The sequence below is a fragment of the Hemiscyllium ocellatum genome, chromosome 1, assembly GCF_020745735.1.
Source record: "Hemiscyllium ocellatum isolate sHemOce1 chromosome 1, sHemOce1.pat.X.cur, whole genome shotgun sequence".
Classification (NCBI taxonomy): domain Eukaryota; kingdom Metazoa; phylum Chordata; class Chondrichthyes; order Orectolobiformes; family Hemiscylliidae; genus Hemiscyllium; species Hemiscyllium ocellatum.
Genome location: NC_083401.1, coordinates 127,810,181 through 127,827,918, shown reverse-complemented (window position 1 = coordinate 127,827,918; position 17,738 = coordinate 127,810,181). Strand labels below are relative to the sequence as shown.

The 17,738-nt window shown below is 42.5% G+C and overlaps 1 protein-coding gene across 1 annotated transcript in view; it reads right to left on the bottom strand.

Annotated features, from left to right (window-relative positions):
* Positions 1–17,738, bottom strand: part of LOC132816102 (ethanolamine-phosphate phospho-lyase-like) — a 41,112-nt gene that overhangs the window by 10,905 nt on the left and 12,469 nt on the right. Inside the window, exons 2-8 of the mRNA XM_060825550.1 lie at positions 17,611–17,729; positions 13,160–13,319; positions 11,614–11,688; positions 10,755–10,848; positions 10,037–10,153; positions 7,383–7,465; positions 2,870–3,095 (exon numbers count right to left, since the gene is read on the bottom strand). Of these exons, the coding sequence (XP_060681533.1) occupies positions 2,870–3,095; positions 7,383–7,465; positions 10,037–10,153; positions 10,755–10,848; positions 11,614–11,688; positions 13,160–13,319; positions 17,611–17,729 (874 nt within the window). The remainder of the gene's footprint in view (positions 1–2,869; positions 3,096–7,382; positions 7,466–10,036; positions 10,154–10,754; positions 10,849–11,613; positions 11,689–13,159; positions 13,320–17,610; positions 17,730–17,738) is intronic.

Sequence of the window (17,738 nt, the reverse complement as noted above, 5' to 3'; positions counted from 1 at the left end):
ATACGTGACCACCTTCCTGGATTCCACCATCTGTAAACTTCAGGTGATCCCCAGCTCTGCTGCTCAGGTTAACTCGCATCAAATCCTGTTGTGCACTAAACCTTGCTGACCTACACAGACTCTTAGTTTAAGCAAAGCTTCAATGTTAGTTTCTCACCAAGGCATGACCTTGTCCCTCCTTATCTCTAAGCCCCGTCCAATAACAGAACTCTCTGAGATACCTGAACTCCTCTAACCTTGGCCTTGTCAGCATCCCCAATTTGGAACAAGATTAGGGATCATGCCATCAACTAACCTGGACCAAGACTCTGGAATTCTCTCTTTGAATGCCTTCATTTAATTCTTTAGATGATGTAGTCTTTAGAACAGACATCTTTGACTTGGCTCCAGCTTAAAATCACCTAATGTTTAGGGGTATCAAATTTTGTTTGACGTTGCTCCTCTGGTCATTTTACTTAATTAAAAGTGCGACTTAAATGCATATTGTTAGTCTTAACTTGACAGCAGCTAAAGGTCCAAAAACAAGACTGGGTCATGGTAATATTTGTCATAAGAACACTATTGAAAGAAAAATTGTACTGGGTCACTTCTTTGCTAAGAAAGAGAAAGGTATTAAAAATACCAGAGAATTCTCTGAGCAAAAGGAATATATTCAAAGGGCGAGATCAGAAAAAGAAAGAATCAGATTGAGGAAGACACAGTTGATACACCCAAGTAATTTTAACAGCAATCTTTATAACCAATTGCATTTCATGTACTGTCATGATAGGCATCTCCCAGAAGTGTATTCCTGTGGTAATTAAAACTCCTTTCACAACAATGTGAGCATTGTTATTCATTTTTTTCAGATTTTTCACCATGGTTAAACACCGTCTACAGGGGAAAAAACACAAGCCCAGAAATTAGTTATGTTGCAAATTAAGATCGGGAATCATTTTACGTTTTCTTCACATAAGTAGAAATTTCAGACATCATTGACGAACACCATCGCCACACCCTCCTCCCTCCCACAACACAGTGTCTGGTTTCTCCTCCCTTTATTAAATCTCATTGGGTTTTGTATTACAAAGAGGAACAGTTTCCATGACCTCACCAGGTTCTCAATTTGAATCTGGACGTGAGTGGTAGTAGCTTACGCAGTGACAGTGATGTCAATATTAGATATCCATATTCATGTACTTGCCATGAGGGTAAATGTGGCATCACTGGATGGTGGTCAAGAACAGAAGCTATTTGTTAATTTTTGTTGCTCCCTGTTTAGGATTTTTAACGAACTAAGTGGAACTTTCCATCAGCCTAGCTAAGATCAGCTAACTCAGTACAGACCTAAGACATAGAAACATAGAAAAAATACAGCGCAGTACAGGCCCTTTGGCCCTCGATGTTGCACTGACCCAAACCCACCTAACCTACACCAGCCCACTATCCTCCATATGCCTATCCAATGCCCGTTTAAATGCCCATAAAGAGGGAGAGTCCACCACTGCTACTGGCAGGGCATTCCATGAACTCACGACTCGCTGAGTAAAGAATCCACCCCTGACATCTCTCCTATACTTACCTCCCCTTAATTTAAAGCTATGCCCCCTCGTAATAGCTAACTCCATATGTGGAAAAAGGTTCTCATTGTCAACCCTATCTAAACCCCTAATCATATTGTACACCTCTATCAAGTCACCCTTAAACCTTCTTTTCTCCAATGAAAACAGCCCCAAGTGCCTCAGCCTTTCCTCATACGATCTTCCTATCATACCAGGCAACATCTTCGTAAACCTCCTCTGCACCCGTTCCAGTGCCTCCATATCCTTCCTATAGTATGGCGACCAAAACTGCACACAATACTCCAGATGCGGCCGCACCAGAGTCTTATACAACTGCAACATGACTTCATTTCTCCGGAAGTCAATTCCTTTACCAATAAAAGCCAGTATGCCATATGCCTTCTTCACAGCACTATTTACCTGGGTGGCAACTTTCAGAGATCTGTGTATTTGGACACCAAGATCCCTCTGCTCATCCACACTACCAAGTATCCGACCATTAGCCCAGTACTCCATCTTCTTGTTACTCTTACCAAAGTGAATCATTTCACACTTACCTACATTGATCTCCATTTGCCACCTTTCTGCCCAGCTCTGCAGCTTATCTATATCCCTGTGTAACCTGCCACATCCTTCCTCACTGTCAACAACTCCACCGACTTTCGTATCATCCGCAAACTTGCTCACGCAACCTTCTAGCCTCTCCTCCAGATCATTTATAAGAATGACAAACAGCAATGGTCCCAAAACAGATCCTTGTGGAACACCGCTAGTAGCTGCACTCCAAGATAAACCTTTACCATCAACTACTACCCTCTGTCTTCTTCCAGCCAGCCAATTCCTAATCCAAACCTCTAAACACACCCTCAATGCCATACCTCCGTATTTTTTGCAGTCGCCTACCATGGGCAACCTTATCAAATGCCTTACTAAAATCCATATACACCACATCTACCGCTTTACCCTCGTCCACCTCCTTAGTCACCTTCTCAAAGAATTCAATAAGGTTTGTGAGGCACGACCTGCCCTTCACAAAACCATGCTGACTATCCTTGATCACATTATTGCTATCCAGATGTTCATAAATCCCATCCCTTACAATTCTCTCTAAGAGTTTGCCCACAACAGAAGTGACAGTCACCGGCCTATAGTTACTAGGGTTATCCCTACTCCCCTTCTTGAACAAAGGAACCACATTTGCTATCCTCCAGTCTTCTGGCACTATTCCTGAAGACCTGGGTTCCAAAATCTCCATGTTCAATATTGGCTAGCTTTTACACTTAGAATTCTCTAAAATTTTTAGAGAGCTAGAATCTTCAATAACTTACTGTGTTAAAATATTCAAGACCAGATGCTCCAAATGCTTCTGCAATTTCCTTGGTTGTAACCACACAGGACATGGGATGACCATTTCCAATGGGTTTGCCCATGGTGACAATGTCTGGAACAAAGTCCTCTCCTTGCAACTGGAAAGCCCAGAAATGTTTCCCGACTCTGCCAAAGCCTACTTGGACTTCATCGACTATGAACACTCCTCCCACATTATGCACATATCTAAAAACAAAATCAGGAATCCAATTCCACAAGAGGTAACAAGCAGTACAACATATTCTTTATGAAATCAGGTTTGCATTAAAATGTCTCTTCCACCCCAGTTGCAGACTGGTAGGTTTCTTCAGATGTTCAGTTTTTTAAAAACATTTTGCCTGTGAACTGTCATTTACCATTGAACCCATGTTCTGGCTGTTGCAAGGACTTTAACCTGCAAGTCACAAATTGATGGAGTGAATGTAAACATTTTTGAAGAGTGTTAATGTCTGTTAAGCTGTTGTGACCTGAAGATTTTTTTCTAAGTGCCATACTCTCTAAAGTTTACATATAAAAATAAGCTTCAACTGTCAGAGGGGGTTATAAATAACTTATTAAACATTGCGTTGATTGACATGCACAGGCTGTGTCTGCTGACACCACAGAAAGGCTCTCATTGTGTATGTGTATCTGCCTTTTGTGAAATGCTTTGTTAGTGAAAAACTGGCAGCAAGCAAATAGGTCTACGAAATATTGACTTGGAATGATGTGACAGCACATAGGCAGGGGTGTCCCATAGGGAGAATATGAACCAAAATTTGTTTTCTTTGGTAAGGGATTAACCACTTGAGATTTAAAAGCTTAAAATGAAATTTTTGAATGCAAGGTTTGGCTTGTTACTAAATGTGTGGAGGGAGAAGAGCTTTATTCAACTGTCGCAAGGTTTTTAAAAAAATCTCTCCACATGGCTCATACTGTTGCAGAATACTGGGAGTGTAGTTATAGAAATGGTCTAAAATGTACAATGGGCCATGAGGGATCTGTCGGGATTGTTGGAAGGCCTGACAACTTCTAAAGTCTGAGAGAACCAAGGTGACCTTATAGCCCCACCCAGCTTTCACCTGTTCCAGTGGTCAGCCGTGCTCTGAACCCTGACAGTGCAGATGGAGACCATTTGGCCCATCATCAGTGGCACTGCATTTACAGCACAGCCTAGCTTCTCTCCCTTCAAACCCCAGAATGTCTGAAGAGGAGAGGGATCGGGGATTAATGATTATGGAAGAGCCTTGATGGCTGGAGTTGTGAGTGAGTAGGGGTTGGGTGGGATTTGGTAGGAGAGTGCATTCGGGATCAGATGCCTGAAGGAGTGCGGGTTGGCGTGATGGAGGCTGTGCGTGGTCTGAGGTTGGGGTCAGGGCCCAAGTCCCAAGGGAAACTCGACTAGCCAGTGGTCAAACAAAAATAACGGAAAGCCTCATTACAATATTTAAATTGGCAACTTATATCCGAAATGCAAGTTGGCTGCTTGGCCCCTTGTCTAGGTTCCAGCATAAGAGGTTTGGGCTAAACTTCAAATTTGTAAAATATCTTAGCCTCCCACTCCACTCAAGAACTGCAGTTTGTACTAATCAATATTCCATCCGTGGTATTCTTGTCAAATAAAAATCTCTTGCTACAACAGTACTTTGACAATAATGCAATGTCCTCCAGCAATAAAGGCAGTTTGTATTCTATGCCTGTAATCACACAGAAACCAAATGCCAGTAAACAACTTGCCTTAATGAATAAAATAAAGAAACAACACATCATGTGTTTGCCTGAAATCTATGTTTATCCTTCAGCACTCCCTTGAGAAATAACTGGAAAACATTTTGGAAGAGTTTAGCGTTTAATGTGGGTTATAAAGTAGAATTGCAAAATTAAGTTAGAAACACAAATGACACGGGTAAAACAGATGGTTATTATTCTGCATTATAAATTGAAATGTGGAAGCAAAAAGGTTATGGCTTGGAATTTCATGGTGTTAGAAAATTCACAAGTTGGACTTGATTCCAGTCCAATCCCAGCAAACCCAATGTTTGCTGGCATGGGATTAGGTGCAGATACTGAGCCTGGCACTTGTGCTCCACACCCAGCCAACTCCGCCACAAGTTTTGAGAAATTGTGAACAGTAGTCTGGATTCAGGAATCTTTGTATTGAAAGGTTTTACCAATACCCTCCATATCTCATGATGGATCCCTGGCTGACAGCCTAGAATCATAGTATAACTCAGTGGGGTTTTGTTTTGACATGTGAAGAGAACGGTTGACAATGCTTCATTGACGTCTTTTAGTGTTTAGAAGTGGATCCTGCTGTGAGCTTGTTTGTCACTGTCTCAAGATTTATGGTTAAGAGATATGAAATGTTTGAAGACTCTCAATTGATATTTTAATGTTCTGTCAGATGGACACTTTTATGAGATTGTGCAAAGAACAGTTAGTTTTCAAAAGGAAGGTTTTACTTTCGCTGAGCAGTTCCATCTATGCCATTGTTAGTGATGGGCTCATTAGTTCTCTACATAGTGTTCACTAGGTGATTTTTAAAGCTTTGTTTATAGGATCTGGACATTACTAGCTGAGCCAGTCTTTATTGTCTTTCTCTAACTGCCCTGGAGGAAGTGCTGGTGAGCTGACTTCTTGAATCTCTTCAATCTTGGGTACAGAGGCACTCTCAGTTCTGTAAGGAAGGGAACTGGCAGGAGTTTGAGCCAACAATAGTGAGGGAGGAACATTATACTCCTAAGTCAGGATGGCGTGTGGCTCACAGGAGATTTTATTGGTGTGGTGTTCCCATTCTTTCTGCTACCCTTATCCTTCTAGATGGTAAAGATGTGGATTTGGAAGGTGCTGTCGGAGGAGTCTTGGGGAGTAACTGCCGTGAATCCAGTAGATGCTATACACTGCCACTTTGCATCACTGGTCAGAATAGTGAATGATGGACATGGTGAATGGGGGGGGGGGGGGGGAGAGGGGTGGCAGTGAAGTGGACTGATTTGTCCTGTATGGTGTCAATCTTCTTGATATATTTGGAGTTGCATTCCATCATACTCCTGTCTTGTGCTTGTAGCTGGTGAAAAGCATTAAAAATGACAGGACCTGAGTTATTCTGAGTTACTCACCACAGAATTCCTGGCATATGAGGTGCTTTTGTAGTTACAGTATTTATTTGGTAAGTCTAGTTCAGTTTCTGGTCAATGGTAACCCCCGAGGATGTTGATAATGGGGGCATTCAGCAATGGTAATGACACCAAGGGGATTGTCTCTTGTTGAAGGTAGTCATACTCGCCTCATACAAATGTTACTTTTCAGCCTAAGCCTGGATATTTTCCAGGTCTTGCTGCATTGGGACATGGACTGCTTAAGTATCTCGAGAGTCGCAAATGCTACTGAACATGGTGTGATCACTGGTGACTATCCCTATTTCTTATCCGATGATGCCAAGAGAATGTTATTATTGCAGCAAAAGGTGGTGGGGCTGAGGACTCTACTCTGAGGAACCCTTGCCAAGATGTGCTGGGGCTAAGATGGTTGACCTCTAACAATCAATCATCTTCCCTTATGCTAGGTATGATTCCAACCAGAAGAGAGGTTCCCCGGTTCCTATTAACTCCAGTTTTGCTAGGGCTTCTTGATGAAATGCTCAGTCAAATGCACCGTTTGATGCCAAGACCAGTGACTCTCACCTATGAGTGCTTTGCATTGGCATGAGGGACATAAGGAACCATGGATTGTGGTGGGTTGGCATAAGAGGTGAAGGGATCAGGGCAACAAAACCTAAAATGTCACAACATAACTGCAGACATCTCAAAGAAATCAGACAGGAAGCTTAACCAGCCTGTTTTGGCACTCGTCTGCCCTTATGGTCCTGTTTTTGGGGGTGTGAGCCCCACTGTAACCTGTTCCCTTCAGGGAGAGCCTGTCTGCTTTGTGGACAGAATGAGACAGGAAATTTCCTGACTGAAGATAACTGCCCCAGTAGTGACAATTTGAGTCTGTGATCAATATGCTGATATGGAAGGAGCATAGATGTATTGTACAACAAATTTCTTAATTCCGCCACAATATCGGAGAGAGGCACAGCAGAAGCTAAGACATTCCTGGGAGGAATGGAAGAAAATGGGGAAAGAAAAACAGATGGGCACCTGGGTTCCTCTTGAGGCTTTCTTAGCAGTTGGATCAGAACAGGCTGTGACAGAGGCCAGAGGGCTGGTTATATACCCAGGTGGTGCAATAATATGTACAATTGGGAATCAAATCATGGTAAGGAAGAAAACAAAGACAGATGCTCCACAAGGTAAGTTAATAAAGCAACATATATTATTTAACAAATTTCAAATGGTCAAGCCCAAAACATAAAGTGGAGGTCAGATCAGTGCAGTTTAAAACCCCCAATCAATTTTGTTCTCTGGAAACTTTTACAAAAACTTTTAACGATAAATTAAAAGCTACATTGGATCTTTCTTCCTTAAAGAGAAACACAAATGGAGTACATACTCTGCCACTTTCTGGAAGTAGCCAGCTGGTGGGATTATTTGACCTCCGCAACTCTGCATGGATTCAGCAATAAACGCAGCCATCTATTCAAAAGAAGATGTCATCAATAATACACACCTCCAGCTTGCACTGTGCCAAAAAGAACTAGATAGTCAGTGATTGGACTGAAACCCAGGAGACAGAACAGTTCATCATTTCACAGTCACTAAAACAAAAGAAACAAAAACAATTGAAATCACAGTATACCCTCAGCATACTTTGCCTGCTAGAGTATTCTATTGCGAATTCAAGGTTGCATGTGCCATTTGTAAAATTAAGTCATAAAAATGTTTCCATACGTAGGGCTGAAATCCCACTGATTCCTGCTGTTTTTAATCCAGTGGCTGATGAGTCAGAGATGTACAGCACGGGAACAGACCCTGCAGTTCAACTTGTCCATGCCGACCAGATATCCAAAATTAATCTGGTCCCATTTGCCACCATTTGGCCCATATCCCTCCAAACCCTTCCTAATCATATACCCATCCAGATGCATATCTGTGCCAGCCTCTAACACATCCTCTGACAGCTCATTCCACACAGGTCACCCGCTGCATGAAAAAGTTGCCCCTTTGGTCCCTTTTAAATGTGGCCAGGTAGAATTTATTTAGGCATAGCTTCAATAAAATTGTTAACCGGTTTGCTTTCTTTCCACCTCTGATGTGTTTTGCTCATGTTGCTATGAAGGTCTGTAAGCAAGAATGCAAATATTTAGGAGGAAACATCAAAGGCACAATCTGCAAATTGCTTCATTCAAAGTTCCTTGAAAAACAAGTAATTCATTTTAGTATATTTTACTTGCTCACTTGCCTAAGTCAGAAAGAAAAGACAAGTTTCCTGTTGTAATTTGTAACTACACCAGATATTAGGTTAAAAGTTAAGAGCCCTCCTTGAAATATACAGTTCCATAGTAGATGATCCTTCTGGAAATAAACCACGTCTCTGGCCTTGGTGAAGTAGTTAGAGGGTAACTGAGAAGCTGTGCTTCAGATATATTACTGCACACCAGAGGTGCCACTTACACACATGGCACTAGCCTTTACTCTCTCTGCGACTGACCAACGTCATGGCTACCTGCAAAAATATCCAACAGAAGGGGAAAAAAAGAAAAGAAAACTATCCATTAGTAAAGAAAAGAATAAGGTCATGACCTACCTAATCTTTTGGACTTAGGACAAGTGATTTGGCAAGAAACACTGCACTCTGAATTTCCATATTTTGCACAGAAGCATGGAGGAAGTGGAAACCATTAATATCAGAATGGATCAATTTGGTACATTGCAACCTGCAACAAGTCACTTGCCCTGCCGATGGTTCACTATAATTACAATACAATCACTGTGGCAGGATATGGGCTGAGAATTTCCTCCAGAGCCGCTCCTACTCAAGCATCATAGCTTTGCCAGATGTTGGACGATGTTCTCATTATCAGTCTGGCGAAGTTGTGATGGTGTGGGAGGGAGACGCAACAGCTCTGAGATAATCCCCAGACAGTAAAATTCATCAGCATCACTTTGTGACACAAGGAGTGAAACGTTATCATGTGAGCAACAATTTTTTAATAGGCACATCACTAAGCAGCCTAAATGTAATAACGCAAACATCCAAGTTTGAGCTGGCCATTACTACACTGTGAAGAAATATGGTTGTGTTATGATGAAACTGGGATGGCAACTTTACATCTTTAACATCAGGAGTCTGAGGATGAATTTGCACAGGGATTGCTATTTCTCAGGGCTTCATACATATATTTACAATGGACAATGAAATAACCCTCTATAGCAGCGGCACTCTTGTGCCCTACCTCCACATCCCTCAATGTGTTTACCCACTCAAACTCAAAAACATCTCAGTCATTTATTTTCCTTCTATTTCCATACTTTTATTTTGGAGCTGCCAAAGTAACTTTAAAACTTTGTGTGAAATCTGAGTTTCCTGCTGGATTCAGACTGCACAAACCCATTTCATATTGTACCCTTCCAGCTAAGAGAATAAGGTGACACGTATCCCATCAGTCTGTGCTATTTCTGCTCCCAGCTTTCAGAGGTAAAAGAGCCAGATTTTAATGGAAAGCTTGAGGTGTCACCATAAATACTGCAAGCTGCCATCTCTGTTACATTACAGCACAAATGTACAACGCTCATACAACTTTATTGTACTTTCCTGCCAAAACAACATTTATCATAGACTTGCGATTCTGGAAATAAACAACCAGTTTTTCACCAATTAGAAACTTGTAGACTTACGTCACATCTTTGCCAGATAAGTATTAGGTTCCACACAAAAAAATATGTAAGCAAATTACTTTTGCAAAAACCGTACTTCAAGGAAGTATAGCTAATGATAAAAAGTCATAACCACATAATTATCACAATATTTCTGTGCGTGACTACAGCTATAGTCAGGTGCAGCACATTGCTGATCTTTTGGTACTACTGATATTTAAAATGTATTGTAAAAGAATGGTGATCCTGCTTCAGGTCAGACAGCTATAGAGAAGAAGAAACACACTTTTAATCTAAATTACTCCTCGGTGATTTTGCAATCTGATATATAGTGGGTGGATAATGTTAATCCAGCATTGCACAACCTGTTTTGTTCAACATTCCACAAACCTTGCGGCCTCTCTTTTGTGCATCTTGAATTAACGAGTTTACTTCATCTGCATAGGCTGAGGCTGGATCGGGATGGTTTTCTCTGTACTTTCCTCTATAGGTATCTGGGGATGGTGCCTAAAAGCAGAAAAGTAAAAAAAAAATACCATCTGATTCATAAACTCACATTTACCAGAGTAGCAACAATACAAAAGGTTTCAGGAATTCTTAACCCTAAACTATCCCAACTAGATTGCATTCAATCTCTTAGATTTTGAGTGTGCTGGATCCAATTCCAGTGACTCAACAGAACAAAATACAGAAAGCTTCCTCTAAATTAGGACTAAAATTTTCACACAGTCATGCTAATCTATGCTGATAATTCACCATATCTATTTTCACCCCTTCAGTTCTCTCTGGATGATGTTACTTGCTGGTTGGCACAGATATGTGGATAATAGTTACTGCCATCCAGTGCACTCGAGTCGCCATTGTTTATAAATGAGCTTACAGAGCTTCACAAACAAGTCTGTTTCTGTCAACACTTGCATTTCTTCACAATTCAGTGGGTTGCCAGTTAACACCAAGAAGCTTTACTGACTTCTTCCTCTGCCTTGTCTGGGCATGCCACTCTTACGAGTGGTAGATGAGAGATCCTATCTGCTGGATTTGGCTCAGTTCTCACTATAAGCTGTTTTTGTGTTAAGACATCAGGAAGCTTATTGTTATCAATACTCACAACATGCACAAAGTCCTTCTGCCCTCCAGCAGGGAGCTCTTGAAATTTATAGGGGCTGATATCTATCAAAGACGTTACATGTCCATGATAAGCACTGCGTGGAAAGTGAAAGAAATCCAGGATCAATGCAAAACATGGAATTTGGAGTGTCAGCAATGCACCTGCAACATTAAATTCTTTGTCCTTCTTAATTTAACATTTTCAGTAAATGGAAACTTTCAGCAATGAGCCCACAGCACCCACACCCCCATGCTCAATGAGGAGAGACTGTCGTGCCAGACTGTTTTCCAAAAATTACATAAAGAGAGAAAAGTGGATAATTCTGAAACCATTGGCTGTGGCCAATACAAGTCTCTAATGTGAAAACACATCATAGCTCTGAATTTTCTGAATTCTGTGCCCTTTACTCGAAGAACACTAAGGTGGAATTCTATTCCTTTACTTTGACTTAAAAATTCAAGCGTTTGGGATAAGAGATTTGCTTTACTCTAAATAGAAGAAACAGAAAACAGCTTCTTTTTCTCTCAATACAATAATAAACAAGGGTCAATCCTCAGGCACAAGAGAGTGCTTTTGAACCCATATCCAAGAGGTGAAAGGCATGTGTAGATTAGATGCATTAGTCAGGGGTAAATGTAGAGTAATAGAGTAGGAGAATGGGTCTGGGAGGGTTACTCTTCCAAGGGTCGGTGTGGACTTGCAGGCCAAAGGGCCTGTTTCCACACTGTAGGGATTCTATGATCTATGATCTAAGAACTCACTCTTCTTTTCATAAGTTATTTAAAATTGGCTAAATTCCTGCCTCACTATTGACCAAGTTTCAATCAGTTTTTTTTCCTTATAAACATCTACTACTTACTGGTCAAGGGTAATGATGTCATAGTGACCTGTATACTGACGAGCCAATCGAAGAGCAAGATCATTAGCTTCGGATCTATTAAAAGAAAATACAACATCAGAAGAATCCATTTAACACACGAAGGTGCATGTATTAGCAAGTTCACAATCAGTGCAAGCTCTGTGAGTCCAGCAAACTCCAAATAGCATTCAAATTACAGCCATACATGGGAGAGAGAAGTAACGACAAACGCTAGAGGTTAAGGATTAGTGGTGCAGACCTCTCCTTATTCCCACTCGCACACGGCAAGACTTTGCAATGATTACTTGTCTCCCATATTTATACACACTCAGTTCTCAGCTAGTTCTCCCTGAATTAACATTTAACCATCAGCTGCAGCCTAGTTTAGTCTCAGGCATTCCTCTAGACTCCTCTGGATGAAAACAGTAAAAGGTGATATCTTTCATAGTTCACACAGCTTTGACTGGACACCCTCATCCAGATGTTGACAAGTAATTTTATTTGTAAGAGGGAGAAAAACTTTAAGCTTGACAGAACAAAAACACCTTAGCCTAAAACTGCAGGGTATGTCTTTCACATTATGATGACATTGGTTAGCTCAGTTGGCTGGACAGCTGGTTTGTGATGCAGAGTGATGCCAACAGCTTGGGTTCATTTCCTGCACCAGCTCAGGATTTCCCTTCCCCCCCCCCCCCACACCTCACTGCAGTCACTCAGGCTAAACCATCACCGGTTCTCTCCCTCTCATGAGAAAACAGTCAGGTAAGATTATGGTGGCTCTACCTTTATACTCTGTGAATGCTGGGTCAAATTAAGGAATACAGTTAGCTACAGTGGAAATTGGATTCAATGAGCTGGACATAATTCTCATCATCAATTTATCTTTTCATCTTCAGCATAAGCACAGACAGACATGGCAGAATTCAGTTACTTTTATTCACAATTGTCTCATGTCAATGCAGATGTACAACCACAGATGAAGAGTGGGAGAGAACACATCGATGGCAAGGGACAAATAATTCAAATAACCTTCCCAACCATCCACTGGCTCCCTTTCCAGTCCTGTCTCCTCTCTTCCATTCCACCGATCAACCCTTCTTTCCAGCTATCATTCAGATTCATCCCTCATGACCGACCAAGTCATACCCACTACTGGGGTCTTCCTATTACTACTCTCTCCACCCCACCTCTACACTCTCTCTCTCTCCCTTTCTCTGTAGCTTCCCCTAGCCCCACATCTAGTCCAGAAATACCCAAAACATTGACTTCTCCGCCTCCTGATGTTCCCTGGCTTGCTGTGTTCTTCCAGCCTCCTGCTTGTCTAAGTAACTCATGTACATCCTTAAGGGAGCATGGACCATTGGTTGCACCAATACCTGCAAAGTAATTTTTAAGACTATTCTGAAATCAACATTTTCACTTTGCTGGGTTCCCAACATCACAACTTGACCTCAAAGGCCTTCAAAAAATGTGTAGGTGTATAATCCCCGATCGCAAATTGCTCTCAAAAGCATGCAAATAATATCTAAAATTGGCCAGACTTTACCCTGAGTTGACAAAGTAGCAAACTGCAAGTTGTTGGGGGAGGGTGGCAGTGAGCTGTTTAGCGTACTGGACGAGATTATCATGCAGGAAACGAGAGTTTGTGTTCAGCAGTTCCATCTGCTTGACAGCAGCTTGCACCACGTCTGGGTGACAATGTCCCACTATCAAAAAAAAATGAATAAAAGGATATTTCAATAGAAATGAAAACTTGATCAGAACAAAGGGTGAACTATCCCTTTGCACAAAAGAGAACACTTGATCTTGCTCAGGATCAGCCACTCACAATTGAAATCACGGCAGTCCTGTAGTTGGTATGGAGTCCTCAGCATATCATTAATTAAATTGCAATCTAGACATTCCTCCATTTTTTGCATCCTTTAAGATTTTGCTTTCAATAAAGCAAGAATACTTGCCTAGTTAACTAACTCCCTCAACTTGATGTTAATGTCAAAAAAATGCACTGAATGACATCTGGACTGTCGCTTTTAACATAGAAAACATAGAAAAATACAGCGCAGTACAGGCCCTTCGGCCCTCAATGTTGCGCCAACCGAATCCTACCTAACCTACACTAGCCCAATAACTTCCAAATGCCTATCCAATGCCCGCTTAAATGACCATAAAGAGGGAGAGTTCACCACTGCTACTGGCAGGGCATTCCATGAACTCACAACCCGCTGTGTAAAGAATTTCATATTAGCCATTTCCGATAAAGACAAGCCAGTTTATTACAAGACACAAGACAATAGTTTTCACAAACTGTGGAGTTTGCACATTCTCCCAGTGTCTGCGTGGGTTTCCTCCGGGTGCTCCAGTTTCCTCCCACAGTCCAAAGATGTGCAGGTCAGGTGAATTGGCCATACTAAATTGCCCATAGTGTTAGGTGCATTAGTCAGGGGGAAATGGGTCTGGGTGGGTTACTCTTCAGAGGGTCGGTGTGGACTGGATAGGCCGAAGGGCCTGTTTCCACACTGTAGGGAATCTAATCTAATCTAATCTAAAAAAACTAGAATCAGACCAGAGACAGCCAAGCACTTTGCATTCACAATTCATTACTGAGTTGCAGCTTAATCGTTTGCCCTTAACTCTGTGCTTGATGCAAACGTAAAGTACAAAGCTGAAAAATTATTTACCTGCCATCAGTCAGCTCCTTTGCATTTTCAAATAAAGATTTAGATATTAAGTTATGGACTGGAAAAGTCAGATAGATAAAGTTAGCCTAGATGAGGAACGCATAGAGTATTTTTGGGATAGTTCATAGAAAAGCATGTTTTGAAGTTGACCAGAGAATCAGCTATAGCTGACCTGATATTGTGAAATGGCACAGGATTATACAGGAACAAGGATAGGTCATTTCGTACTTCAAACCTGTTCTGCCATTCAATGAGATCATGGCTGATCTGTGGCCTAACTCCACATAACTTCCTCTGGCCCATATCCCTTAATATATTTGCTTAACAAAAATATATCCAACTCATATTTAAAAATTAAGAACTAATCTAGCATCAGGTGGTGTTTTGGAAGGGATTTCAATTTAATGATTAATTGATTGATGAATTAATGATCTCATAGTGATGACACAACCAGGTAGCAATGACCATATTGTAATTGAGTTTTACATTCAATTTGAGGGACAGGGGAGTTTCCCATTTTAAGGGAGTGCAATTATGAGGACAGGGCAACAGGAGTTCACTAAAATGAGATGTCAAATTAGGTTAAAGGATAGGTTAACAGGGATACAGTGACAGGTGTTTAAAAGGATATTTCAAAATACAGAGAACAGACACATTCCAATGGGTAAGAAAAATTTCAAGGGACAGCGTCCACAGTTGACTAGAAATGGCAAAGACAGTGTTAAGCTTAAAGAAAAAGCATATGATTGTGCAAACATAAGCAGAAGGTCAGAAGATTGGACAGAATATTAAAAAAACTAAAAATTTATAAAACAAAGAGAATTAATAAGGAGATGATTGAAATCTATGAAGTCCTGAGTGATCTTTGACAGACTGGATGTGGAGAGGATGGTTTCACTTATAGGAGAATTGAGAACTAGGGGTCATTGTTTCAAAATCAAGAGTTATCCATTTAACGTATAATCAATGTCTCGGGCATAAGCCCTTCATTAGGAATGAGGCTTCTGGGCCGGGGGTGCTGTGAGATAAATGGGAGGGAGATGGAGTTTGGGGGGGGGGGTGGAAGGTAGCTGAGAAAGTGATAGGTGGATGAAGGTGAGGGAGAAGGTGATAGGTCAGAGGGGGGAGTGATGGAAGGTCTGGAGGGCGGTGTCGAGTTGGAGGCTTGGGACTGGGATAATGTTGGAGAGGGAAAATGCAGAAACTGTTGAAATCCACATTTACCCTGTGTGGTTCCAGGTTCCCAAGGTGGAATATAAGGTGTTCTACCTCCAGGCGTTGGGTGGTAACAGTTTGGCAGTGGAGAAGGTGCAGGACCTGCATGTCCTTGATGGAGTGGGAGGGGGATTGGAGTGTTCAGCCATGGGGTGGTGATGGAGAGGTCCAGGAAAGGGAGGGAGGTGTCCAAGATGGTCTAGGTGAATTTGAGGTCGAGGTGGAAGGTGTTGGTAAAGTTGATGAACTGTTCAACCATCTCGTGGGGGCATGAGGTGGCACCGATACAGTCATCGATGTAGTGGAGCAAAAGGTGGGGGGTGGTGTCTGTGTTCCACGTACCCTACAAAGAAGCAGGCATGGCTAGGTCCCGTGCGGGTGCCCATGGCTACCCCTTTCGTTTGGAGAAAGTGAGAGGATTGGAAGCAGAGGCTGTTGAGGGGGAGGTCCAGTTCAGCCAGGCTGATGAGACTGTCGGTGGAAGGATACTGGTTGGGATGTCGCGAGAGGAAGAAACAGACGGCTTGGAGACCTTCATCATGGCGGATAGATTTGTACAGGGACTGCATGTCCATGGTGAAGATGAGGTATTGGGGGCCAGGGAAACGAAAATCTTGGAGGAGGTGAAGGGCATGGGTGGTGTCATGAACATAGGTGGTGAGCTCCTGGACTAAGGAGGACAGGATGGTATTGAGGTAGGAAGACATGAGTTCAGTAGGAAAGGTGCAGGCTGAGACAATGGGTCGAGCGGGGCAGTCAGGTTTGTGACTCTTCAGTAGGAGGTAGAATTGGGCAGTGCAGGGCTCATGGACAATGAGATTGGAGGCTGTGGGTGGGAGATCCCAGAGGTGATGAGGTTGTGGATGGTCTGGGAGATGGTGGTTTGGTACCGTATCCGTTGCACACAGTGTGAGTCTCCTCTATGTTGGGAAGATAGGACACCGTCTTATGGATCGTTTCAGAGAGCATCTCTGGGACTCCCGCACCCACCAACCTCACCGCCCTGTGGCCGAACACTTCAACTCCCCCTCCCACTCCATCGAGGACATGCAGGTCCTGGGCCTCCTCCACCGTCAAATCGTTATCACTCAATGCCTGGTGGAAGAATGCCTCATATTCTGTCTTGGGTCCCTGCAACCATACAGGATAAATGTGGATTTCACTGCCCTCTGGACCGGTCCATCACGCCCCCCTCACCTTCATCCACCTATCGCTTTTCCACCTACCTTCCCCCCAACCCCACCTCCCTCCCATTTAGCGCTCAGCAATGGCCCACAAGTCTCATTCCCAGAACGTCGATTCTCCTGCTCCTCAGATGCTGCCTGACCTGCTGTGCTTTTCCAGCACCACACTCTCGACTCTGGTCTCCAGCATCTGTAGTCTTCACTTTCTCCTAGTTGTCCATTTAACACCAAGATTAAGCAAAACTTTTTCTCTCAGAGGGTTGGGAAATTTTGGAACCCTTTTCCAGAAAAGATGGTGGAAGCAGAGTCTTTGAATATTTTTAAGGTAGAGGTAAATAGATTCTTACTGAGAAAGGGGCTGAAAGGTTATGGGGGCAGGCAGGATGAGGATTTGTGATTGCAATTGGATCAGCAATGATCATATTGAATGGTGGATCAGGCTGAAGGAGCAGAATGGTCTAATCATAGAGATGTACAGCATGGAAACAGACCCTTCGGTCCAACGTGTCCATGCCGACCAGAAATCTTAAATTAATCTCGTCCCATTTGCCATCATTGGCCCATATCCTTCCAAACCCTCCTATTCACATACCCATCCAGATGCCTTTTAAATGTTGTAATTGTACCAACCTCCACCACTTCCTCTAGCAGCTCATTCCATACACACGCCCCTCTCTGCGGGAAAAAGCTGCCCCTTAGGTCCCTTTTAAGTCTTTCCCCCTCACCTTAAACCTTTGCCCTCTCGGTTTGGACTCCCCCACCCCAGGGAAAACACCTTGTCTATTTACCCTATCCATGTCCCTCATAATTTTATAAACCTTTATAAGGTCACCCCTGTTCCTGATTCATATAACTTGGCAATTTTGCCTTAATCTGATGGAATTTTGCAATGTAAGTCGTTAAAAACAGCCGTTTCTTACCATGAGCTACATTGTTAATGCAGTCCAAGAATGGTGTGTCATTCTCATCATACATGTACTGGCCCTGGGCACGGATTATCTTGAGTGGGTCCTTTGAATAGAACACCTTGCATGATGGCCTGATCAGA